The sequence below is a fragment of the Bombus affinis genome, chromosome 11, assembly GCF_024516045.1.
Source record: "Bombus affinis isolate iyBomAffi1 chromosome 11, iyBomAffi1.2, whole genome shotgun sequence".
Classification (NCBI taxonomy): Eukaryota; Metazoa; Arthropoda; class Insecta; order Hymenoptera; family Apidae; genus Bombus; species Bombus affinis.
Genome location: NC_066354.1, coordinates 7,961,030 through 7,978,047, shown reverse-complemented (window position 1 = coordinate 7,978,047; position 17,018 = coordinate 7,961,030). Strand labels below are relative to the sequence as shown.

Here is a 17,018-nt window from a genome sequence, read left to right as displayed (position 1 = left end):
ATGAGAAATGAACTAAATAAAATTTGAAGTTTATCGCTTGTCCGTTAGAGGTTAGCAGTCGTCGTATTTAGGATTCTTGTCTGCATCGTAAACGTACGATGGCGCCACACGAACAACAATCTGAGCCATCGAGTTTTCTGCTTCTAGTGAGTTGTGGAATCGGCCATTGCTCCAATATTTTTCTTGTGATTGAAAATGTTCAACCTCTGATGGAAATACGAAAGCGTACATGAGTACTGAGGTAAGTTGTTCAATTACTTGTTGCATTTGCTTTTCTTTTTGCGATGTATTTTTGTAGAAACAAAAACGATAACTAGGTATCAACTATCTGCCAAATTTTGTTCCGCCATCTTTGTTACAAATTCGTTTACATTTTGCTGTGTATTGTATTTTTTGCAATTATTTCATGCTCGCATTCTACTTTTAAATTGATCTTGGTTAATTAATTATACATATGATACGACTTATAATTTTATAAGTCTTCTTTTCTAATTTATTTTTGATCATCAAATTAACTGTGCGGATTTAACAATTACTGTTATGGCCTTGATTTTTTTATCCAAAAAAAACGAGAGTTATGAAATTAAGCATGTGATGATAATAAGAATATGATACCCTCTTTGTATCGTATTTGTCATCTTTAAATCAGTGTCCCAATATTTAGTGATACAATACTGTTTTCTTCTAGTTATAAAATTAAAATTGATAATTTTATTAAGTGAATACTTACATATGTTGTATTTGCAGAAATGAATTATATTTTAAATAAAAAAGTATGTGGACTTTGTTGCTTATTATTATATTATAATAATAATATAATAATTTAATGTTATTTAAAAGGTAGGCATATGCATTAAAAAATATTATCGTTTAATACAATTTTTAAATTAAATATCCTGTATCTATCTTGGGAATTTGAACATTCTTAGAAATATATTTGACATAAAATACATTCAATTTGTAAGTAATGTATATGGAAAATTTTTAATTTTATAATTAATACTATTAATTATTTTATTATGATATACTATACATACATATTTGGTTTATTAGATGTAAACGTTAATTATATATATATATATATATAAATATATAAATAATTATAATTGAAAATATGATATTGATTTAGTATGTTGTCAGTGTTCAAATGCTTAAAATAATACCGACGCATGAAATCAGAAATTTCTTTATTACCGACTGTTTATAATTTTGTTTTTGAAGGTAACATTACGTAAAAATTATATTATTGCTATGACTGATTTATTTATAAACACTTAAATAAAATTTATTGTAGCACATTTATGTATGAGAAGGAATAATAGTTGAATATGTAAGTTTTATAGGTTGTCAAGTTGTAAGATATATATATTTATGTATAAGAAATCAATTTTCATTATATTTTACGTAGGAAAGAAATTGATTTAATGAAACTCATGTCTCTGGGTCAATATTATTTTCAGTATACAATTTTGAACAGTTTCTAAATTTACATAATGGAACTTGTTAAAAAGATAGTAATCTTAGAAATGAAATGAAAATGTATATAGTGTCTTTTAATGTAAATTTTATTTGTAAAACAATCAGTGCAGATTATAATGGATTTGAGGAAAGGACTGGAATTGGCTCAGAGTATCATAGATACGATACAATACATATTGAGAACATGAGAAAGCGAGAGTGCCATATCGATCCGACTAGTTTGAAGTCTACCTACCTCAACCCTGATTATACATACTTGTACCAGTCGCTTTCATTGGTATAGGTTCTTTTTTTTATTTTCACTCCTCTATTAATTCTAGAGAACACATGTGTTCTTGGGATGCATATTTTTTTTATTATGGAAATATTTCCTTTCATACTCTTAGCGCTTTCGTATTGAAAAGTTAGTTGGAAGCGCGATGTGTACGTATTTGATGCAAATCTTTCGATGGCTGCCACGATAACTTCTCGTATCGAGTGTACGGGAAATGTTGAAAATGCACGCTGCATCGTTACGTAATAATTCTTATTACGGGTAATCTGTTTAAAAACAGTCGTCAGACAATAGTTGTATCATAATGTTATACACACGAGTTGGATATAAATACAGACAATAGATTGATTTACACATATTTAATTTTCTTTCATTTGCTTCGCTATAAAGAGTAACAAAACATAATTCGATTGGTCACTATAAGATTTCCTCTCTAAAAAACTTTTAACTCTTCGTGAGATACTTCGATAAACTGTACATTCTGCCTACTGATTCAATGAAATCAGATTTAATGACGATGCGATAAACAAAATACAACTTTCATTTTCCACAGAAAGAAAACAAAACTTCATTACCCTTATAAGATAAATTACCAAGGCATAACTTTTACTTTTAGTATTCAAGCTATATTCCCTTGTTTACATTCTAATTCTTTCTACGTTTGGTTCCTCGATTGTTTTGTCAGCCATCTGACTTTTTCGCGGGGGTAAACACAGCAAAATATGCGATGTAACAAAAACAGATAAAATAACGTATAACGTTGTAGAGCGTAGCATATAGGACGTTTGGTTAAAAAATAAATTCGATAAGTCGGTGAATTTTGGGGGAAATGGATAACGGTATCGGGCACATGAAAATTCGAGAGTCTACGCTGGTGGGCTGTCTTGGGCGGGCGACGGCTGTGCGCAAAAACGGCGGCAGTCAAGTTCAAGGCCACCAGCTACTTTCCTTTCCCTCCTTGCCTCCGCTGTGGAGCAACCGCCGCCTCCAGTGCCACCACTGCTGCCGCGCGACACTATCGTTACCACCGCCACAACCACTGCCACCGCCGTCATGCCCACAGCCACCGCCCCCGCCTCCCACCCATTCTCACCCTTCCATCGTGATATACACGTAGCACGCATAACGCCAGTAACGTATCAACTTAGGCCGAGCATGGGACTGTTTCGACCATGGGGGTAAAGGGAGTGTTTTGGGGCTCGATCGATCTACCTAGTCGTCTAAAAATTCAATTGGCTCTTACGTCTACACAATGTCACTTCATACGCTCTTTCTTCGTTTATATAGTCTTAAAGAGTTTCTTCATTTTCACACACACTCTTGATGCATCATAAAAATTTCTCCCAATCATGGAATCGTTCGTTCGATTAACATCTTGCCCTTACAAATCGATTCACTCTTTCCTCATTGTATCTGGAACATCGAAGGAGAAGATTCAATTGTCGAAAGACGTGATTTAAAAGTAACTTTAAGGCCAAGAGTTAATGACCGATTGTCATGACCATGATAATATCCACGGTAATATTTCGTTTGTATTTGTTCAACATGGTAACAGTTGTGTTTTAGATTGGAATGGTCGATGCTTTTATCATCGATAAATATGGTCCGATCTAATTCCGTGGTCTCCGAGTGCGAACAGTTTGCTATGGGATACTTTGAAAGCAGTAACTTGTACTGAATCAGTTTGAAAAATCTCACATTTGTTGTATGAACAGTGAGCAATTTTAAATTTACGTTTAACTTTTTTATACTAACCTAATCTGTCTATCTAACTGGCAAATATAAGTATGCTTTGATGAGCCAGAGAAGCTTATCCGATCTATCAATGACAATAATAAATCAGAGAGATGTTTGAAATGCTCGGTTTTTCCATTCATAAAACATTATTTTGAATATAAAATTGGAACATAAGATGGAACATGTATTAATTAATTGGGCAAGATAATTTGTAGATTATCCAAAAATTCAGTTAAATTGTTAAGCGATAAAGTAATTAGAATAAGAAATATATGTTTCGTGGATTTGTGGCGCCCGGTATTAGGATCGGTTGGCTCCGTGTATTACCGTATCGTCTGAATTGCCGTCAGTCGCGTACGGCTCGTCGTGCCGTCAACGTCGTGGTAGGGGGATGATGTGTACATAAGTACGTCGTGCATGTGCTTATTCGTGTTCTACATGAGTGTTCGGATCTTAAGCATCGTGATCATTTTTGCTTTTCGTTCGTTTTTTCGTACAAAAGCATAAGAGGAAAATAAAAGCCCAGCATCCTAGCGCCATTTGGATAGAACCGACAATCATGGATGCATGGATGTATGATGTGGTAGGTGTTGTCGATACATAACCTCTTTCTTCTTCTCGTTCGATCTCGTGGCTTTGTTTACGTTACTGCGCGCGCGTTCTCTATTGCTTTCCGTTAATCCCTTCGATCAAATACGGAACAAAGTTTTGATCGTTTCAGAATAAGAATGTTTAAAATTCATTTAATAGATTTATTTCGCAGAATTGTAAATTGTGTATCGCGATAGCTCGTCTGCTCTAGTCAAAGTTTGTAAAAATTCTATGATTCTTGCTGTCTTAAAAATGTTCATTTTTCTTTTGAATTTGATGTGCATGAATTTAATGATTTTTTCACGTAGATTGCGGCGATTACATTCGCGGCATGTTCAAACTCGCTTGTTTTCCGATGCAATAAGGATACATTACATATATATTATCTTCGTCGCATACTGTCAGTCAGCTTTAGCGACAACTCGGTTATTACGTTACGACGTGTCTGTTAGATAATCTATCCTGTAACTCACAGATCATTTTTCCACGCCTGCCGTTTTTGCCAACGTTACCGTTGATTCGTGATTACTTCAATGCTGTAATCTTCTCTTTCCGTTAATTAATAATTGGAACAACGATTCCCTTAAATTAAACGGTTTACCGTGATGTGCGTAAAATATTTGAATAAATCTTGAGATACTGTATGAGCGTAGCTGGAAATATTTTACACGATTCCACCCAAGAGGTATAGGATATGTGTGAACGTTGTCATGAAAAAGTTGTTTATTTTGATGGCAATGAAACACCTAAATCGTACGACCTTAGTCGAGAAGCTTTTACCAAATACTTTTTCACAACTGTGGTTTTTGGTCGTTTCTCAGAATTTCATTTAATTCTTGTATATCTGCAAATTTTTTAAAATTTCGGACAGTGAGTGTTATGGATAGTGATTAATAAAGCTCAAAGAACGATTTTAACGATGACGCTAATTTCAAAAGAAAAAAAGATATAGATAATTTGGTTATCCTTGAAATATTGAGAAGAACGCGTAACAATTATCTCGTGCTCCATTTAAAATCGTTTCAATTGTTTCGCGATAATTGGCTTTTACGCGGTTTGATACGCACAAACGATTTTCGACGATAGCAAGCATAATAAAATAACTTTATGTCAACCCGTTCAGACATTCTGAATCATCCGAAAATTTTTCGAATTTTTCTGTGTTACATTCATTTAAAATTCACTTCAATATCGACGTGTTCGTGCAAAGATGACTCCTATACTTTATCGATAACGAAGATTTCCTACATTTATCGTACGTAATACATGCATGTAACTATATATATTTTTCTCAATCATTTTCAACAAAATTTGCATGCGAAATTATCCTTGCGAAATTATTTCTCTTTTTTTATAGAAATCACAATAATTTCATAATGGTGTATATGTATTTCGCGATTCGTACGTATTTAACTATTTAAACGTATTATAAAACCATCTCATATACATCTATACCCACGCGATTAAGTCTTACGCAATTCTATGTGCGTGAAGCTTAATAGGTACATCGGATTGCTGCTTTCACCTTTGAATTTATTATGCTTAGCATTTCGATCAACGCACGGACCGAGACATATTTGTATCGATACGTTCTTGAACTTGGTCGATACCGATTTTGATAAAAGGCACTCTCTTTCTGGGGAATAAATATTGGCCGATTTTATCTCTCGCAATGTTTGCGAAAGACAATCTCCTCCGAAATTTCGAGTTCGATTGCACGTGACGCATACAGCGAATCGATGGATCGAGTTAAGCTGACACTGCAACGGAAATAAAATTGTGGATTCCAACGTAGGAAGTTTGGTAGAAGGGAGGCTGCTGGAAAGTTAATAAAAAAAAAGAAATATATATTCGTCACGAGGATGCGTCAGTGGGTATTTTCGGACTCTCCGGGTTCTTACTTTATGTTAGAGAAGTTTTCAAACCGTTCTAAGTTGATGGCTCGACCGCTAAAGTATGATCCTCGAATTTTTATGAATTCCTAACGTAGCAGAGGTGTATTTTTTTATTTTGCGGTTCTCTTTCAAGCTATTTTTATTAAATTGTAGCTTCGAGATCATTGGTTTCCGTTTGTTTATGGTGATAAATGCTTTCGTATGGCAGGCTAGGGATTCATGCGAACCGCGTTAAAGGTAAAGAAAAGGCACGTTCGAGTAGCTCCGTCATCAAACAACTTTACAAGAAACCATGTGTTTTTGTACTCGAGGTAGTGTCTTGATATATGTGCACTAGCTACAAAGATCTTGCATCGCCTTAATTCTCTCTCTTCGTATCTCGGTTACCGTACACGCCACGAAATTACGCGCGGCATGCACTTGCGCGTTCATCGACATTCAACTTATGTATACTCGTAAGGGAAAGTTTCACACTTATGTTTTGCAATGTGTAAAGTACACATCTATATAGTCACAACATTTGACGACTAAAAAAATATTTTCTTGAAACGAATTCACGTTGATGAACATTAAAGGTTATATCGATCGATGGCAGCGACAAACTGATCTGATGGAGCGTCGAGATGAAATACTCGAAAGTCAAGCGTTGATAGAGGGCCGGTAAAATATCTATAGGACAGATCTGGCAGTACAATCGTAATTATTCGTAAAGAACGTTCGAAGATCGGTTGATCGACGATGCGAAATCATGGATACCAGGTATGGTTAGGCGCCTGTCGATAGGCTACCGTGATCGGTGATTGGTCGTGCGGGTCGTGGCGATGATGCGTCGTCTGGTTTGGTAAGAAACAAGCTGGGTAATCATCAGCTTTCGGAACTCGGTTCGAGTGGGGAGCGTTGGAGTTTTCAGGCTACGAGACACGTCGGTGACGTCATCTCAGAGCTGGGTCAGCCATAACCTTGGACAATGCGCGAAACAAATTCTCGTATGTGCGATTTCTACTTCGAGAAAACCACACGTTCGTGCAACGTGATTTCCGTTATTTTTTTCTTTCCTTGTTTATTGAAATCAGTTGACCGTGAAGTACATTTGCTAGTAATTCGCTCTCCAACGCGTTTAGAATTTTCACCGGATAATTCAGAAACTAAATTTTATCGGAATACGTACGTATATAAAAATATGTAGAAAAAAGGATGTTTAGTAATTTTTGTTGCGCAGAGAAATTTACGTTAAAAGGTGACAGGCAAAACAGGGAGAAGCAATTCCCCGAATCGTTGGTGAAGGTAGAGAGCAGAGACTCGAAAAGTGAAAGAGCGTGGTTCTAAAATTAGTTCAGCGATAATCCTGATGTTATTATAGCGACTCGTTATTGCCTTATTTTTTTATTGGGTAAACTTGCCGCGAAATCGGAACATGGTTGTTACCGAAGCTTTGGCCTTGACCGCGACCCAGGGTCTTCATCCTCGAGATATCGATTTGTTCTCTCTACTTCTAATTCTGTATCCACCTGTATATAGCCACGATATCGCTACTCCGTGAGTATTGTAATAATTCAGGGTCACCGCGATCGACTTGTTGCAAAATCACGAGCATACCATATATATAAGTACGTCGCGACGCTTTTCTTTTATCGGAAATTTATCCGCAGGAAATAAACATTCATCGTAACTCTAGAAAATAAGATGGTGTCCGGTTCCTTTCAATCGTCTTCGATCTCGTGCAGGAGTCTCGAGTTATCGGGAGAAAATTGCGTAATCTGGGAACATTTCCGTTCAACGACAGAGTATCGTTTCGCAAAAAATTAGGTGTGATCTAGCCTTCGGCCAATCGGCCAAAATGTTTGTCGTTGAGTCGTTTATCAACGATTCGCACGAGCTGATGTATCTCTTATCGCTCGATTCGAAGTACCATTAAGTACCACACGTAAAGGTAGTATGTAATATTTGCAATAGGTGCAGAATATCGGGAGCAAATAATGTAACACAAATGTTAAATAGGTATGAATCGGAACCTAACTCAAACCGAATGGGATTTCATTCGAGTTTAGCGGTACTCGATAGCGGTAACATGATTCTACGAAATTCCAATTAGTTCGTACGTGTCTTCCGTACGTACGTACCTACTTCCATATATACGTATATAAGTACGTTTCTGTAGAAGCGGATTGAACGACGAACATGTGACAATTTGTATGAAACACGATGATCGATGTCATTTTTTCAATGTTGGCACAAATGAGACGATCTAATTTGCAACAAGGACTCGTGATCGAGGAGCACGACTTAAAATAAAGCGATCGCAACTGCAACCAACGACTTCTTTTTATTTGTCTCGCTTCTGCCACCTAGACTTTTTCTCGCTTACATAATCGGCTCGTTTAAAAAGAAGTTGGACTGGTCTCGTGCGTACCTCGAGAATTTTGATGCCCATATAGCGGCTTCGACTTCAAATCGCTAGCCACAACTCCATACTTATATATGCGTAGACTTCTGCCGTGTTAGAATTATATTTTATATTTGATTTTTTGTTTGAAAATGACCAGAGAGACGGTGTGAAAGAACATCGTTTTGTATCGATTTTTGAATATGGTTGTACAATGAATGGTGATCGTTACGGAGACATGTTTGATAGTAATTAAACCGAGTTATTGCGATAGAAATAAAATTACGACTAGCCGGTGCAATCGATATTCAGGTCATGGCTTCCTCTAAAAATGGATGCCCGATTAAAGGCTTCGTTTTCTTTTTCTCTTGCCTTTTCTTTTTTTCTTAGTTGCGTGCGTATGTATATATGCGAAAAGACACGAAAACCTCTGTCAAACGGAATAATTAACGACCTTGATCCTCTGAAGTGTTACACATGCGAATATCACTTACGCAGAATGAAGCAATATAGTCAACGATTTCGTGCAAATTTCAGGGTATGCGGGTTTTAAGTATTCAACGAGAAAATCATTGATTTTATCGAGCAGGATGATCACTAGAGACACCGCGGTTGCAAAGGAATTAAAAGCCTGTGAATTTTTACCCAGCTCGATTTAGTCCGGATTTATTGTTAGAATTCCACGTGCAGACTTGTCAGAAGCTGTGCGAAAACAGAAGGAAACGAGAGAACGAGCGAATCGACGTGCACGAGGGTATCCGAATACGAGGAAGCTGAAACCGAGCAAGATGGATAAAGAGAGCAGGAGTGTTGTCGCGAGGAAGAGAGCGAGAAGCTAACGTGACTTGGATAGAGAAAGGGAAACAGTGTGAGACAGAGAGAGGAAGAAAGAGAGGAGAGACTCAGACAGAGGGACTCAAGGTCGGCGAAGTCGGTTGTTTCCGTCGGAGTTCGGCGTCTAAAATTGTGTATTGGCTTGGCGCGGATCTGCGGCCTTCGCGAACGTGGCCGCTTCTCCCACAGAAAAGTCAAGTTCAAGGCTAACCAGATATCGCGATACGCTCGTTTCTCTCTTTCTTTTTTCATTCCATGTTCTTTCCTTCCGTCTGCGTTTTGGTAACTGTTTAATCGAACGGATTATGGAACGATCCGAAGAATGCGAGAAAATCGAGAATCGCCGATGACTCGTAGGCTTCGTAGTTCGATTGAGACGAATCGAGCTGACGCTTATGCAATCTCGATCTTTTTTCTTCTTTGTCTCTTTAAACTTTCCTCGTTTCGATCACGCCTGTTTTTCTTTTTCTTCCCCCCCCCCCATATTGTTTCGTTGCAACGTGTTTTTCAATTCTGACGAATCGCTCGTAACTTGAGGGGAGTCGTATCGCTGTCGTTTCGTCATGGTCGTCATTATGTATCGTGGTTGAGTGTTCCGCGCACCGTGTCGGTTTTTATTTCATTAATCTAAACGTGGGAGATGTGCACGTCGCGTCGCACACGTGAAGCACTTCGCACGACTAGTCAAGTTCGAGGTTAACCACATACTTCGATGCCTCGTTCTTTTCTTTCCTTTTCTAATCTCTTGCTACCGTTTTTCCTTTTTTCCCGTCTGCCCCTCGCTCGCCATACGATTAACAATTCTTGATCTTTATCGATTTCTGCCGTTGAAGTAAACTGTCGGTTAAAATGAAGTGCAATCGGAAAAAGCTTTTGACCAATTCGGCATTAATACGAGCCGTGGTCTAATAAAATCTGCATCCTGTGTTCGGCTCGAGTGTCTTTCTCCATTATTCGTTTGCTGAGTGGTTGTTACACGGCGAGCCACTCGAAATTAAAATCAAGCGAATGATATCGGTATCGAAAATCGTCACGTTGCAATGATAAGGTATCTGCCTATCTTGTGAGAGAGAGAAAGAAGGAGCAGGAGAGAGAAAGAGAGAGAGAGGGAGAGAGAGAGATCGTGGCTGGATAGCGTATAAATCTCCAGACGTGCGTCCCAAGCTCTCGCAAACGATCGTAACTGCATCTCGCAGAAAAGTCAAGTTCAAGGCTAACCAGATACTCTGCGCTCCTTCCTTTGCCCCTCGACCCCCTTTCTGCGTGCATTTAATATACGATACCGAGGGCAGGAGGGCGGAAGAGGAGCAGCAGGCTTACGCAATCCTTTCACCGTTACTTTGTTCACTATCGTTCTACCCCACTGTTTCTTTAAGGATACCTTTCTTCTCATTAAGTTATTCATATGATTCATTTTACCCTTTTTCATAAATTATCCGATTGCGTCGATAGAACAATGATTTCTAGTTCTCTTATCGTTACCAGATCATCGAAAGATACATGATGCAGATAAACATCGCTCGGTGATGAAGCTCGCTGTATACTTATAAGATTACATTAAGAAATAAAGGAGTTGATATTCCGAGAACATCGATGCTACGTATCGCGAATTTTCTGAAGTCAATTCTAAAAATGCTTGAGGCGTTGGTCGCGCTTAAAAATAGCAACAGAAAAAAAGTGCAGCCGACTGCAGAGCAGGCTGTCTCTTCTGCTTTTCGGCATTTGCTACGGTTTGCTTAAAAGCGAACGCCCATTAGTCTGTGTTATAGGGAATAGATAGAAGAGGAGGATACGTGCGAAATTGTAAGATGTTCTGTTGATTGCTTTAGGTTTGCATGATGCCCGGTGGCGGCACCGAAAATATGATTGGAAACAATAGGACCATGGCGAACATTAAACAAGAAATTGAGAATCCTACGACGCCTACGCAAAATTATCAAGTTTGTTCACCGACCACTACGCTTCAACATCAAGAGGTATTTCGGACATGTAGTTTTTACGGTCGAAAACATTGTGATTCGTGAGACTAATCGAAAATGTAAAATAACTTAAGATAGACGGTACGTAGTTATGGAAAATGGTCGATGTTGAGTAACTTTTTTAATATTTTAGGTAATTTGTAGCAAAATAGAAGTACCAGCCGATTATGGAGGAGGCGAAGGTAGTCCTGGTAGTCCGGAAATGCATCATTGTTCGTCAACCACGCAGCCTTTAGGAACACCTGAGGTACATACACTATACCGTCCTAACTATAGCAGAAGTCCTTGCATTTTTTCTTTCTTTTGGAAGCTCTTTTGTAATCTCTGAGTTAGACTCAGCGTGTCGTTTTATTTAGGAAGGTGTTAAAGAGGAAGACATGATGCCTAGAAGGCTTTGCCTAGTGTGCGGGGACGTAGCGAGTGGATTTCATTATGGGGTAGCGTCTTGCGAAGCGTGTAAAGCTTTCTTTAAGAGAACCATACAAGGTAAGAAGAGTTCATGATTACAGATATCTCCTTCTGAAGAATTTTCCAGGTAGCACCACAGGATTACAATTATAGTTCTAGTGATACGATTCTCTTGTTTCCCTACTATCTGTAGATATCGAAGTATTCTAATTATCTGTATGCATATGCTATTATTCTAAAACGCATATATTCATAAAACTAATATTGGTGCTACCTGGATGAGAACCATGTATATTACAATAAAATAGCGAGTAATTTCACAGGCAACATAGAATACACGTGTCCGGCGAATGGCGAATGCGAAATAAACAAGCGCAGGAGAAAAGCGTGCCAGGCGTGTAGGTTTCAAAAGTGCCTTAGACAAGGCATGTTGAAAGAAGGAGTGCGACTAGATCGTGTCCGAGGAGGGAGACAAAAATATAGAAGATCCACCGATCCTTATACGCCGGTGAAGACAGCTCCGTTGGAAGGTGATTTTTTCATAATTCTTGCTGATATAAATATCATGTTTCGATCGCAATCGTATCAATATAGAACACGTACAGCTCCACATCTCGCAAATACGATTAAATCTTTGATTTTATTCTTTTTAGCAAACATAGCAACAGCAGCTTCTAACGAAATAATAAGTAAGCTATCGGGTCCTTTCTCTTTATTTATTCGAGTCCGATACTTTGATTCGTTGGTAGATTTTTTTCATCCTGATATGAAATCATTTTACATGTAAACATAAATATTCAATGTGTGAATGTTTAAATGGTAAATTTTCTAATTTATTGGTAGATAATAAAATGCTGGAAGCTTTGGCTGCTTGTGAACCTGACATGCTACAAGTGTCCAATATCTCTCATACTCTTGACACAGATCAAAGAGTACTTGGACAATTATCTGACTTATACGATCGGGAACTGGTCGGAATAATTGGTAATAATATAATGTCAATTTTTCTATTAGTATAAAGTTATATTTAATTAATCAATAATTGAGAATTCTTTGGTCAAAGGTTGGGCAAAGCAGATTCCTGGATTCAGTAGTTTAGCACTAAACGATCAAATGCGACTTCTGCAAAGTACGTGGGCAGAGATATTGACGTTTAGTCTCGCATGGAGGAGCATGCCAAATAATGGTAGATTAAGGTTTGCCCAAGATTTTACCCTTGACGAACGACTTGCACGCGAATGCCATTGTACAGAGCTGTACACGCACGTGAGTATCGCTTAATTATTTCAATGATTTCGACTCATCGTCTACTTTGTTACCTTCTACATGTATATACGTCTATATATATTATTTGTTTTTCAACAGTGTATCCAAATCGTAGAAAGGCTTCAAAGATTGGGTTTAACGAGAGAAGAATATTACGTCTTGAAAGCATTGATATTAGCAAACAGTGATGCGAGGTCAGATGAGCCACAAGCGCTATATCGTTTCCGAGATTCTATCCTAAATTCCCTATCAGACTGTATGGCGACAGTAAGACCAGGACAAGCGCTTCGTGCCACTCAAAATATGTTCCTAGTGTTGCCCAGTCTCAGGCAGGTTGATGGAATTGTTAGAAGATTTTGGTCTAGTGTTTATCGAACGGGAAAAGTACCAATGAACAAGCTCTTCGTAGAAATGTTAGAAGCTGCTTATTATCGATGAAATATCAACTCAAACTCAACAATATCTGTATCAAGGACTTCATGGAATCGCTGTTATTCGATGGTAGCAGCGTTATAGTTATAACACGTCATGAGTGTGTAGGGTACGTCCCTAGAAGTATAAACGAAAGATGGTGAGTGATAGTGAAAAACGAAAAGAGACGGAGATGTGCAGTTTTATTTGTTTTCTGTAAGAGAAAGACTCGTAAGAAAGAAAAGGCTTTATTTTTCAAACGTGAAAAGTATTGGAGCGTAGAGCTTTGGCCAGTGATTCCACCGGTCACCAAAATTCGCGAAACACATTAAGATGTCAGGTACATTGTTTCGTCGAAATAACCAAACTTTCCTTTTCGAGTACCCCTTTTACAGGTACAAAGAAAAAAAAAAAACAATGTTATTTCAGGATAGCATACGTAGTACAAGATACGAGATGCTTTTCCGGAGCTCTCATTTTAGGATAGTTTACGAAAACCTGTCGCCAGACAGAAGAACCTACCAAATAACTAAAACGTTTTCATTTACGTAAGATCGTGACATGATCACCAAACCGGTGATATCATAGAAATGAAATGCAAATGTACTAACTGTGGGTGTTTGACGTTATAGAGTTAGCATCGTGTTACCAAATACTATCAACTCAATCAAAATTACATGTAGCTCCGATTCGAATCTTATTTTAGTTATGTCTTTTCTCCGAAAAAAATCCAGTCAATTTGAAATTAGAGGAACGCGAAGCGTGTATGTTTAAGAGCGTCGAAATAAAATGATATATGCCATTTTACATAGAATAATTGCACATTTTAATACCATTAAGTGTAAAGATCGATAAATGTAAATCGATGTGTGTACTGCATTGAACATCCATAGTTATAGTTCAGCGAATGAATTTAGTATGTGCTGTTGTACAAATTGAACCAATTACGTGAACAGAGCTGTGAACAGTGAACAAGGAAAGCGAAAGAATGGCTGGATCGTTCTCTAATTAGCGTCACGCTGTTTTTTACGAGGTACTGTGAAAAAAATGTTTCGAGAACGAACCTTTGGCCAGGTTGCCAGGTTCTAGGGAAAGCAGAAAAAAATTTAACCGATTGTTGAAATGATTGCGAAATGTTATTCGCGCGTGCCACACAGAGAGCGTAGGAGAATATATATTATATTATTATATTATATTATATTATATTGTATGTATTCAGGGATCTTTATTATCTAAATAGTTATTATTGTTACGAGATCTGTGCACGGATCTTGCGCATAATATCGCTTTTTTCGAAGCGAGGAATCGTAATATCGTATAGGAGCTACTACTCACACATAAAACTCATTTCTAAAGGAGGAAAAAACGTTTATAACAAATTAATGGAGTTTTTTCTTTGTCGGTTACACGCAACGAAACACGAAGTTTCTATCGACTTTCGAATCAGCTTTTTGTTATTTCGCGATTATTCGATATTATCGAGAGAAAGAAATTGTTTAATGAAAAGTTATAAATAGATATTAGGGTAAATTATACGTTATAGCAGATCGAGTCGCTGGAAACTTTTTAGTGTTGAAGTGCGGTGTAATCTTGTGACGTTCAGAGTGCAATAATATCAGGACATGCGATTACATTTTTCTACTGGTCAATCGATCGCGACGCCCCTTTGAGTTTTCTTTATTTGTATATTTCGTCTCTGTTCTTCTACCGTTTGAAACTTTGTTTAAACCTCCTGCATTTAAATACACGATGCAAATAGTTGACAGCAACGCTTACATATTGCGTGTCCTTCCTCCATTAGTTTTTCTTAATTACCTATTACGGTTCATTCCTCACTACGAAACAGATAATGCAACGAATGCGATGGGGAAAAAAAGAAAGAAGAAAATCGCTGCTAAGCCACGGTGAATTTTTGCCCTGCTTTTTTTTCGGTTTTCTTTATCACATGTTCTTCCCTTTTTTTTTTTCTAACGATGTAGGTTTTTCTGTCTCTTTCTTTCTTTCTTTCTTTTAATTTATAAATTACAATAAAAGAAGTCACGTTATTTGTTATATTGCCTTCGTGGTCGTAAATTTTGGAAGAGAATCAAACATTGATCGTTTATTGGTTAATAATTTGGGTCGGATGTTGTTGTTCTGGCATGTATTGGAAATGGTTTGTCAAACTGTTTGTCTTGTGTTTATGCAAATATTCATCAGGGAATCAATAGTCAACGTTTTAATGGCATTTGTCGTGTGTCGATAGCATCGAACGTTGTCCATTTAAAAAAAAGTTGTCTAATACCAATGTTTGGTTCCAGATAATAATAGTATCAATATATACCGTCCATAATAGGGGGTATTAGAGTCATATATCATTAAAGTCGATTAGGTTTTGTGATTTAAACATATTTCAGTTCCATTCCTGTTAAATGTGTTAATATTTTGTTTTTCAATCACGCTGTCCATAGGATTTTTTTTTATATACCGCGTACTTGCGTGTTACTTTATGTTTCGATATAAATGTAGAATTTTCACGTGCCATCAAATTCATGATCCATTTCTTAAATCTTTTCTTAATATGTCACGTTTTTTCCAAGAGACACAAACGTTCAAGTGGATGAATTTCCAAAAATCTTAAAATTGTCTTGGCAGATTTATTTCTCTTTTTGGTTTCTAAGATTCTATTGCAGTTAATACGATGATCGAGATATTTTTGAATTTATAAATAGTTAAGGAGAGGCGTAATCCATCGTAATGAATTATGATCAGATTAATATTTAAAGATATCAACTATCAAACGATTCGATCGATCCTGCGGCGTGTGTTTTGCCGTTGTTTTATAAATTAGATTTAACGTGCCGGTTGGACAGTGGATTTTACAGGCATTTTCTCTCTGTCATGTTTATGGATTCGCCGTGGCGGTAGAATCATAGTCTCAGGGTTTCAACCAACAACCAACAAATAGAAAAAATGATACAAATTTAGAGACGTATAAATAATTAAGCGCGCGAGTATATTTGTGGAGCAACATATTATGTATAATAGTAACGATAGTAATAACATTCAGGATGATAATGATAATGATAACGATAAAGAATATTAACATTAGTATTAATGGTGATAACAATGATGATGATAATAAAGATAAGAATGACAAGAAACACTATACGGTGACTTGTTGCATTGTAAATCGAGATTTGCGTATTTGCTTTGCATACTGGTGCATGCACTGCGAAAGAAATATAATTTCAATGTCACTATTTCTTAATGAACTTCTTTACTGTGGTCAGGAGAAAACATGTACATATATGGCTTATCCGTATCGTAAGAATTTACACCAACAAATTCAACCACATCCTCTCTGTATTTTTCTTACACTGTATGATTGCACAACTTGAAAACAGCTCCCGCTTGTCTCGCGAAACGTGCGTGCGCCAAGAAAGATGACAAATGGATCCGTGGACTTGAATTGTTTCATATATCATAGCGTGCACTGTTTACAGTGTAGATTTGTTTCTTCTTCGAAAGTACAATATAAAATGGTTCGAAAATCCTTCTTTCCTCGTCCGTTCGTCGGGCGAACTTGCCAGACCAGTCATAAATTGTACCTGCTGCGAAGAAACGCTGCTTCTGCGAATTTTACGAATATGTGTACAGATATATATACCTGTAATTATAATTTTTATATATTGAAAGGAAACATATGCGTAAGCATTAGTAAATCGATCAAAAATAAAGTAGGAACTAACTCGATTTTTATTTTGGAAATTTTGATTGTA

At 37.1% G+C, this 17,018-nt stretch overlaps 1 protein-coding gene across 5 annotated transcripts; it reads left to right on the top strand.

Moving 5' to 3' along the window:
• The first annotated feature begins 80 nt into the window (after nucleotides 1-80).
• LOC126921917 (steroid hormone receptor ERR1) lies at nucleotides 81-16,992 on the top strand. Of its 5 annotated transcripts, none has more exons than XM_050733966.1 (9): nucleotides 81-241; nucleotides 11,023-11,169; nucleotides 11,306-11,419; nucleotides 11,529-11,658; nucleotides 11,889-12,110; nucleotides 12,234-12,269; nucleotides 12,424-12,564; nucleotides 12,644-12,846; nucleotides 12,946-16,992. In XM_050733966.1, exons 1-9 carry the CDS (start codon nucleotides 230-232, stop codon nucleotides 13,282-13,284), a joined length of 1,344 nt encoding a protein of 447 aa, XP_050589923.1. In that variant the 5' UTR covers nucleotides 81-229; the 3' UTR covers nucleotides 13,285-16,992. The 5 variants fall into 5 exon arrangements, with proteins under 5 accessions (XP_050589923.1, XP_050589922.1, XP_050589924.1 ...); XM_050733965.1 differs by lacking the exon at nucleotides 81-241 and adding an exon at nucleotides 3,871-4,073; XM_050733967.1 differs by lacking the exon at nucleotides 81-241 and adding an exon at nucleotides 3,873-4,073 and having other exon boundaries at nucleotides 11,904-12,110.
• The last annotated feature ends 26 nt before the right edge of the window (nucleotides 16,993-17,018 follow it).